Source organism: Amphiura filiformis, chromosome 19, assembly GCF_039555335.1.
Source record: "Amphiura filiformis chromosome 19, Afil_fr2py, whole genome shotgun sequence".
In the NCBI taxonomy this organism is placed as follows: Eukaryota; Metazoa; Echinodermata; class Ophiuroidea; order Amphilepidida; family Amphiuridae; genus Amphiura; species Amphiura filiformis.
In genome coordinates this window covers 54,713,587-54,724,385 of record NC_092646.1, presented here as the reverse complement: position 1 = coordinate 54,724,385, position 10,799 = coordinate 54,713,587, and the positions used below count along the sequence as shown (strand labels likewise).

The following is a 10,799-nucleotide window of genomic DNA, read 5'->3' as shown; positions in this document are numbered from 1 at the left end:
CCTGGCTACGCCACTGTTTGAGTAACTATAAAACAGAGAATTAAAAAAATTATCTTGCGGTGTTGGTTTAAAGTTCTTCAATGCCACTCAGTCAAAATGTTTTAATACGGTTTTCACATAAATTTAAATGTGAAGACAGATAAAGCAGAATAACTAAATGACATTTTCTTTCTATAAAAGATTTTAACAATTAACGTCGGTTTTGAATTCCAGGAACTCAATAGGTATCCTATCCTGATCCGTGACGTATTTCAGCATATCTCCATTATTCTGTAGGTATGTCCCATAGAAGGCTGCCGTGTACCCCTGCAGGAACATGTGATACTTGGTCAGATCTGTCTCCGGTACCGTCTTGCAGAAATTAACCAAACGACAAACTGTTTGAAAAATGAAATGATAGAAAACTGTGAGGAACACTTCAGGTGCAAATTCGTAGTAATAGGCCTACTATACAGTAAAAAAAGGTGTTTTGGCAAGCTTTTGACAATTGAGTCTTGGAAATATATAGGAGCAGCGCGGCGCAATGGTTAAGGTCTTTGCCTTTGGTGCGAGAGATCCCGGGTTCAATTCTCCACAAGACAAAAAAAAGTCTAATCTGCTCTCCGCGTGGCTCATCTGGTAAAGGTGGAGACCTCGTTACAGTCGGTTCCGATCATGGTAATACGGCCCGATTGTTGGCTACACTTGCCTGTCTAGTAAAAAATAGCCCGACCATGCAGCTATTTATACGGTGACCCCCTTAGCCACGTCACTTGTGCCTGGCCGAAGTTTCGCCATTGTGTTATCTCCTAGATTTCAGGTATTAATGGCTAGATTTGTTTGACATGAAAAAAAAGGCACTCAAAAATATAAACATAAATTATTCATCATATCCATAGCTAGTGACAATTAGATCTACTTACGATTCCAGCCTAGCGGAGACATAATATCACAATGCCCAAATCCCTGAAAATTAAGAATATATAAATCAAAACTAAGCTACAAAGCAACTATATGTAAAAAGTAGCACACTTAATTTTAAAAATCGTTGCAGGAAAAAAAAAAAGTGACGAACGTTCAGATTATTAAGTTACCCTGACGTGGGCGCCTTTTACGGTTTTTCTCATCAGTGGTATTGCGTTTTTGACATAAATTAGAACAATTCACACATCAACATTCTATCACATCCGGACAAGCTAACACAAATTTAGGGGATTTCTCTTCTAAACATGTGTGAATAACTACCCAACACTCTGGCAGTGTTCTTTATTCCATATACAATTTAGAAATCTGGTGTTAAGGGGGTAGTACACCCCTGCCTAATTCTGTGCCTATTTTTGCATTTTTCTCAAACATTATAGCACAATGGGGACAAGTAAGATATGCATATTATAAGGGCAAGGACTACAATTTCTGCACTGGAAGTTTTATTTCAGCACAGACAACAGTTGTGGAGTTACAGTCAAAAATGAGGGAAAACCAATATTTGATCAATAAATCAATAACTATTTGTTTTGAGTTGCTGAATTTTCAGTACAGTAGTTGTAGTCCTTGCCCCTATAATATACATATCTTACTTGTCACCAATGTGCTATAATTTTTGAGAAAAATGCAAAAATAGGCACAAAATTGGCCAGGGGTGTAGTACACCTTAAAGGGGTCGGTCACCCACCTTTCCACAGTAATTTTTTTGGGACTTGAGAGCACACCAGACACACCAAATTGAATTCTGAATGCGAGGAATTCCCTTCTGATATCAAATAATTGTAATTTTTAAAATTCACGATACAATTGTACAAATGTTATGGCACATATAAAAATTTGCAACAAGCAAAAGAAGAAACAAACAAACAGGTAAACAAACCTTGACATTACTCATAGCTCGTGGGCATTGCCAGTTTTCATAATTCTGTCTGAAATCAAACCCTTGTCCATTACACGCTGGTGTTTCCTCGCCATACTCTGTACCAAACATAAGGCCTGGTAGGTAGAAGTCTATTGGTTCTGGCACTCTGTTAGCTGGCTCTATGAATACTGCTGCCTGAAAGGGAAAACCCCGCGAAATATAAAATCGCCATGAAAGTGCATGTTTTTTTGGTAAGCACATGGCGCATTTGAACCCAATCCTTCACGTTGCCTTATTCGATGACCGTGCGTATAGTTGTTGATCAGTTCGAGGGGTCAGTGACACAAAGACGTAACTCCATTTTGTGTGAAAATAAGATTTTAATATCAAAATTTTCAGAAACATGAGCACTTTCCAATAAGTTCAAAGAAGTAACTCCATTTAGCATCCCATTTAAATCAGTAGCCAGTGAAATAGAGACTTAGGTACATAAGTCAATGTGGATCATTATCTTTAAACTCATTTTTCTCAGAATGGTCAAAACGGAGTTACGTCTTCGAGTTGAAAGACTGAATGATCCAGTCTATCTAACAATGACCCGGGCTAAATTATGATTTAAATCATATCCAACAACTACCTAACCTTAACCTTAACATAAACCTTAATTTAACTCTAAACCTATATCTCTGACTTTCTATAATACAAAATCTAGCCCCAAGTTTAGTGTTACATACTAACTTATAGGAGGAAGGTCCGATCAACAACCTCATCCGTCACATTTTACCATCAAAGTTAAGATTTGAATGAAAAGATGTTTAGGTTGGATTTTTACCCCAAATGTGTCAAAGTGGGTTGACCCACCTGTTATAGTCACGCGTATATATTCTGCGGTACCTTTAAAATCATATTCAATGTACAGTTTTGTCTCGCATATCATAGAAGAATGAAATATCCAGGTGGATAGCGGGGTTTAAGGTCATTGTTTACTATATTGTTTCATGATTTTTGACAAAAATCGTATGATATCCTGATATCAAAGCTGACAAATAGGTGCTCAAGAATGAGCAATGTTTCGTCAACATTGATCACCCGCCCAATCTCCTTCCTACCTGTGCCAACGAGGTATTCCTCATCATTATACTGTAAATTTCCCCGGCACCTGCCGAGTGACCAGATAGGCCAAGGTGGTCAAACCTTGCCTGGACACCAGGAGCACGCGATGAGAGGACAGTTGCCAAATTTTCCTGCAACTGAAAGAAGACGAAGAATATAACAAACAAAATAGACAAACAAATTAATAATAATGATGATGATGGAAAAAGGACATTCGATTATGTACAACATCAGGACATAATTTCCTGTGCAAAATATCGTAATACCATGAATAAAAAGTACAGCAGCATAAGTTGTATTGGTAAGTGACATAATTGGAGCGATTTGTCTTTGTATGAGCACTCAGTTTCAGTAAGTGTGCTTTATTATTCAACACATTAATTTCGAAAGGTTGTATGTGATTGTCTTCATTTATTATTACCCGAGGTTTGGTAAATACACTTTACTATTGAACTATTATATACGTTGAAAGATTGCATGTGATTTGTCTTTGTTAATGGTCTTGCAAGGTTTGGTAAGTGCACTTCACTATACAACAAATTGCATCCAAGGTTTGGTAAGTACGCTTTACTATATAACACATTGAAAGATTGCATGCGATTTGTCTTTGTTAATGGTCATCCAAGTTTTGGTATGTGCACTTTACTATATAACACATTGAAAGATTGCATGCGATTTGTCTTTGTTAATGGTCATCCAAGGTTTGGAAAGTACGCTTTACTATATAACACATTGCAAGATTGCATGCGATTTGTCTTTGTTAATGGTCATCCAAGGTTTGGTAAGTTCGCTTTACTATATAACACATTGAAAGATTGTATGTGATTTGTCTTCGTTAATGGTCACCCAAGGTTTGGAGAGTGCACTTTGCTATATAACACATTGAAAGATTGCATGTGATTTGTCTTTGTTAATGGTCATCCAAGGTTTGGAAAGTGCACTTTACTATATAACACATTGAAAGATTGCATGTGATTTGTCTTTGTTAATGGTCATCCAAGGTTTGGAAAGTGCACTTTACTATATAACACATTGAAAGATTGCATGTAATTTGTCTTTGTTAATGGTCATCCAAGGTTTGGTAAGTGCACTTTACTATATAACACATTGAAAGATTGCATGTGATTTGTCTTTGTTAATGGTCATCCAAGATGTAAGTACACTTTGCTATATAACACATTGAAAGATTGCATGCGATTGTCTTTGTTAATGGTCATCCAAGGTTTGGTAAGTGCACTTTACTATATAACACATTGAAAGATTGCATGTGATTTGTCTTTGTTAATGGTCACCCAAGGTTTGGTAAGTGCACTTTACTATATAACACATTGAAAGATTGCATGTAATCTGGCTTTGTTAATGGTCATCCAAGGTTTGGTAAGTGCACTTTACTATATAACACATTGAAAGATTGCATGCGATTTGTCTTTGTTAATGGTCATCCAAGGTTTGGTAAGTGCACTTTACTATATAACACATTGAAATATTGCATGTAATTTGTCTTTGTTAATGGTCATCCAAGGTTTGAAAGTGCGCTTTACTATATAACACATTGAAATATTGCATGTAATTTGTCTTTGTTAATGGTCATCCAAGGTTTGGTAAGTACACTTTACTATATAACACATTGAAAGATTGCATGTAATTTGTCTTTGTTAATGGTCACCCAAGGTTTGGTAAGTGCACTTTACTATATAACACATTGAAAGATTGCATGTGATTTGTCTTTGTTAATGGTCATCCAAGATGTAAGTACACTTTGCTATATAACACATTGAAAGATTGCATGCGATTTGTCTTTGTTAATGGTCATCCAAGGTTTGGTAAGTGCACTTTGCTATATAACACATTGAAAGATTGCATGTAATTTGTCTTTGTTAATGGTCATCCAAGGTTTGGTAAGTGCACTTTACTATATAACACATTGAAAGATTGCATGTAATTTGTCTTTGTTAATGGTCACCCAAGGTTTGGAAAATGCACTTTACTATTCAACACATTGAAAGATTGCATGTGATTTGTCTTTGTTAATGGTCACCCAAGGCTTGGTAAGTGCACTTTACTATATAACACATTGAAAGATTGCATGTGATTTGTCTTTGTTAATGGTCATCCAAGGCTTGGTATGTGCACTTTACTATATAACGCATTGAAAGATTGCATGTAATTTGTCTTTGTTAATGGTCACCCAAGGTTTGGAAAATGCACTTTACTATTCAACACATTGAAAGATTGCATGTGATTTGTCTTTGTTAATGGTCACCCAAGGCTTGGTAAGTGCACTTTACTATATAACACATTGAAACATTGCATGTAATTTGTCTTTGTTAATGGTCACCCAAGGTTTGGTAAGTGCACTTTGCTATATAACACATTGAAAGATTGCATGTAATTTGTCTTTGTTAATGGTCATCCAAGGTTTGGTAAGTGCACTTTACTATATAACACATTGCAAGATTGCATGCGATTTGTCTTTGTTAATGGTCATCCAAGGTTTGGTAAGTGCACTTTACTATATAACACATTGAAAGATTGCATGTGATTTGTCTTTGTTAATGGTCACCCAAGGTTTGGTAAGTGCACTTTACTATATAACACATTGAAATATTGCATGTAATTTGTCTTTGTTAATGGTCACCCAAGGTTTGGTAAGTGCACTTTACTATATAACACATTGAAAGATTGCATGTGATTTGTCTTTGTTAATGGTCACCCAAGGTTTGGTAAGTGCACTTTACTATATAACACATTGAAAGATTGCATGTAATTTGTCTTTGTTAATGGTCATCCAAGGTTTGGTAAGTGCACTTTACTATATAACACATTGCAAGATTGCATGCGATTTGTCTTTGTTAATGGTCATCCAAGGTTTGGTAAGTGCACTTTACTATATAACACATTGCAAGATTGCATGCGATTTGTCTTTGTTAATGGTCACCCAAGGTTTGGAAAGTGCACTTTACTATATAACACATTGAAAGATTGCATGTAATTTGTCTTTGTTAATGGTCATCCAAGGTTTGGTAAGTGCACTTTACTATATAACACATTGAAATATTGCATGTAATTTGTCTTTGTTAATGGTCACCCAAGGTTTGGTAAGTGCACTTTACTATATAACACATTGAAAGATTGCATGTAATTTGTCTTTGTTAATGGTCACCCAAGGTTTGGAAAGTGCACTTTGCTATATAACACATTGAAATATTGCATGTGATTTGTCTTTGTTAATGGTCATGCAAGGATTGGTAAGCACACTTTACTATATAACACATTGAAAGATTGCATGCGATTTGTCTTTGTTAATGGTCATCCAAGGTTTGGTAAGTGCACTTTGCTATATAACACATTGAAAGATTGCATGTGATTTGTCTTTGTTAATGGTCACCCAAGGTTTGGTAAGTGCACTTTACTATATAACACATTGAAAGATTGCATGTAATTTGTCTTTGTTAATGGTCACCCAAGGTTTGGTAAGTACGCTTTACTATATAACACATTGAAAGATTGCATGTAATTTGTCTTTGTTAATGGTCATCCAAGGCTTGGTAAGTGCACTTTACTATATAACACATTGAAAGATTGCATGTAATTTGTCTTTGTTAATGGTCACCCAAGGTTTGGTAAGTACGCTTTACTATATAACACATTGAAAGATTGCATGTAATTTGTCTTTGTTAATGGTCATCCAAGGCTTGGTAAGTGCACTTTACTATATAACACATTGCAAGATTGCATGTGATTTGTCTTTGTTAATGGTCACCCAAGGTTTGGTAAGTGCACTTTACTATATAACACATTGAAAGATTGCATGTAATTTGTCTTTGTTAATGGTCACCGAAGGTTTGGTAAGTACGCTTTACTATATAACACATTGAAAGATTGCATGTGATTTGTCTTTGTTAATGGTCACCCAAGGTTTGGTAAGTGCACTTTACTATATAACACATTGAAAGATTGCATGTAATTTGTCTTTGTTAATGGTCACCCAAGGTTTGGTAAGTGCACTTTACTATATAACACATTGAAACATTGCATGTAATTTGTCTTTGTTAATGGTCACCCAAGGCTTGGTAAGTGCACTTTACTATATAACACATTGCAAGATTGCATGTAATTTGTCTTTGTTAATGGTCACCCAAGTTTTGGTATGTGCACTTTACTATATAACACATTGAAAGATTGCATGTAATTTGTCTTTGTTAATGGTCACCCAAGGTTTGGTAAGTGCACTTTACTATATAACACATTGAAAGATTGCATGTAATTTGTCTTTGTTAATGGTCACCCAAGTTTTGGTATGTGCACTTTACTATATAACACATTGAAAGATTGCATGTAATTTGTCTTTGTTAATGGTCACCCAAGGTTTGGTAAGTGCACTTTACTATATAACACATTGAAACATTGCATGCGATTTGTCTTTGTTAATGGTCACCCAAGGCTTGGTAAGTGCACTTTACTATATAACGCATTGAAAGATTGCATGTAATTTGTCTTTGTTAATGGTCACCCAAGTTTTGGTAAGTGCACTTTACTATATAACACATTGAAATATTGCATGTAATTTGTCTTTGTTAATGGTCATCCAAGGTTTGGTAAGTACGCTTTACTATATAACACATTGAAAGATTGCATGTAATTTGTCTTTGTTAATGGTCATCCAAGGTTTGGTAAGTGCACTTTACTATATAACACATTGAAAGATTGCATGTAATTTGTCTTTGTTAATGGTCATCCAAGGTTTGGTAAGTGCACTTTACTATATAACACATTGAAATATTGCATGTAATTTGTCTTTGTTAATGGTCACCCAAGGTTTGGTAAGTGCACTTTACTATTCAACACATTGAAATATTGCATACGATTTGTCTTTGTTAATGGTCACCCAAGGTTTGGAAAGTGCACTTTACTATATAACACATTGAAATATTGCATGTAATTTGTCTTTGTTAATGGTCACCCAAGGTTTGGTAAGTGCACTTTACTATATAACACATTGAAATATTGCATGTAATTTGTCTTTGTTAATGGTCACCCAAGGTTTGGTAAGTGCACTTTACTATATAACACATTGAAAGATTGCATGTAATTTGTCTTTGTTAATGGTCACCCAAGGCTTGGTAAGTGCACTTTACTATATAACACATTGCAAGATTGCATGCGATTTGTCTTTGTTAATGGTCACCCAAGGCTTGGTAAGTGCACTTTACTATATAACACATTGAAACATTGCATGTAATTTGTCTTTGTTAATGGTCACCCAAGGCTTGGTAAGTGCACTTTACTATATAACACATTGAAAGATTGCATGTGATTTGTCTTTGTTAATGGTCACCCAAGGTTTGGTAAGTGCACTTTACTATATAACACATTGAAAGATTGCATGTAATTTGTCTTTGTTAATGGTCACCCAAGTTTTGGTATGTGCACTTTACTATATAACACATTGAAAGATTGCATGTAATTTGTCTTTGTTAATGGTCACCCAAGGCTTGGTAAGTGCACTTTACTATATAACACATTGAAACATTGCATGTAATTTGTCTTTGTTAATGGTCACCCAAGGCTTGGTAAGTGCACTTTACTATATAACACATTGAAACATTGCATGTGATTTGTCTTTGTTAATGGTCATGCAAGGTTTGGTAAGTGCACTTTACTATATAACACATTGAAACATTGCATGTAATTTGTCTTTGTTAATGGTCACCCAAGGCTTGGTAAGTGCACTTTACTATATAACACATTGAAAGATTGCATGTGATTTGTCTTTGTTAATGGTCACCCAAGGTTTGGTAAGTGCACTTTACTATATAACACATTGAAAGATTGCATGTGATTTGTCTTTGTTAATGGTCACCCAAGGTTTGGTAAGTGCACTTTACTATATAACGCATTGAAAGATTGCATGTAATTTGTCTTTGTTAATGGTCACCCAAGTTTTGGTATGTGCACTTTACTATATAACACATTGAAAGATTGCATGTAATTTGTCTTTGTTAATGGTCACCCAAGGCTTGGTAAGTGCACTTTACTATATAACACATTGAAAGATTGCATGTGATTTGTCTTTGTTAATGGTCACCCAAGGTTTGGTAAGTGCACTTTACTATATAACACATTGAAAGATTGCATGTAATTTGTCTTTGTTAATGGTCACACAAGGTTTGGTAAGTACGCTTTACTATATAACACATTGAAATATTGCATGCGATTTGTCTTTGTTAATGGTCACACAAGGTTTGGTAAGTACGCTTTACTATATAACACATTGAAATATTGCATGCGATTTGTCTTTGTTAATGGTCATCCAAGGTTTGGTAAGTACGCTTTACTATATAACACATTGAAATATTGCATGCGATTTGTCTTTGTTAATGGTCATCCAAGGTTTGGTAAGTGCACTTTGCTATATAACACATTGAAAGATTGCATCCGATTTGTCTTTGTTAATGGTCATGCAAGGTTTGGTAAGTGCACTTTACTATATAACACATTGAAAGATTGCATGTGATTTGTCTTTGTTAATGGTCATCCAAGGTTTGGAAAATGCACTTTACTATTCAACACATTGAAAGATTGCATGTGATTTGTCTTTGTTAATGGTCATCCAAGGTTTGGTAAGTGCACTTTACTATATAACACATTGAAAGATTGCATGTGATTTGTCTTTGTAATGGTCATCCAAGGTTTGGAAAATGCACTTTACTATTCAACACATTGAAAGATTGCATGTGATTTGTCTTTGTTAATGGTCATCCAAGGTTTGGTAAGTGCACTTTACTATATAACACATTGAAAGATTGCATGTGATTTGTCTTTGTAATGGTCATCCAAGGTTTGGTAAGTGCACTTTACTCTTCAACACATTGAAAGATTGCATGTAATTTGTCTTTGTTAATGGACACACAAGTTTTGGTAAGTGCACTTTACTATATAACACATTGAAAGATTGCATGTGATTTGTCTTTGTTAATGGTCATGCAAGGATTGGTAAGCACACTTTACTATATAACACATTGAAAGATTGCATGCGATTTGTCTTTGTTAATGGTCATCCAAGGTTTGGAAAGTGCACTTTACTATTCAACATATTGAAAGATTGCACGTGATTTGTCTTTGTTAATGGTCATCCAAGGTTTGGTAAGTGCACTTTACTATTCAACATATTGAAATATTGCATGTGATTTGTCTTTGTTAATGGTCATCCAAGGTTTGGTAAGTGCACTTTACTATTCAACATATTGAAAGATTGCACGTGATTTGTCTTTGTTAATGGTCATCCAAGGTTTGGTAAGTGCACTTTACTATTCAACATATTGAAACATTGCATGCTATTTGTCTTTGTAATGGTCATCCAAGGTTTGGAAAGTGCACTTTGCTATATAACACATTGCAAGATTGCATGTGATTTGTCTTTGTTAATGGTCATCCAAGGTTTGGTAAGTGCACTTTACTATATAACACATTGAAAGATTGCATGCGATTTGTCTTTGTTAATGGTCATCCAAGGTTTGGTAAGTGCACTTTACTATTCAACATATTGAAAGATTGCATGTGATTTGTCTTTATATGGTCATCCAAGGTTTGGTAAGTGCACTTTACTATATAACACATTGAAAGATTGCATGCGACTTGTCTTTGTTAACGGTCATGCAAGGTTTGGTAAGTGCACTTTACTATATAACACATTGAAAGATTGCATGTGATTTGTCTTTGTTAATGGTCATCCAAGGTTTGGTAAGTGCACTTTACTATTCAACATATGTGATTTGTCTTTGTTAATGGTCATCCAAGGTTTGGTAAGTACGCTTTACTATATAACACATTCAAAGATTGCATGCGATTTGTCTTTGTT

At 35.0% G+C, this 10,799-nt stretch overlaps 1 protein-coding gene across 1 annotated transcript in view; it reads right to left on the bottom strand.

The window, feature by feature from the left end:
• Positions 1–10,799, bottom strand: part of LOC140140654 (uncharacterized) — a 29,623-nt gene continuing 18,824 nt past the window's right edge. Inside the window, exons 4-7 of the mRNA XM_072162411.1 lie at positions 2,935–3,075; positions 1,844–2,020; positions 903–945; positions 1–377 (exon numbers count right to left, since the gene is read on the bottom strand). Of these exons, the coding sequence (XP_072018512.1) occupies positions 184–377; positions 903–945; positions 1,844–2,020; positions 2,935–3,075 (555 nt within the window). The 3' untranslated portion in view covers positions 1–183. The remainder of the gene's footprint in view (positions 378–902; positions 946–1,843; positions 2,021–2,934; positions 3,076–10,799) is intronic.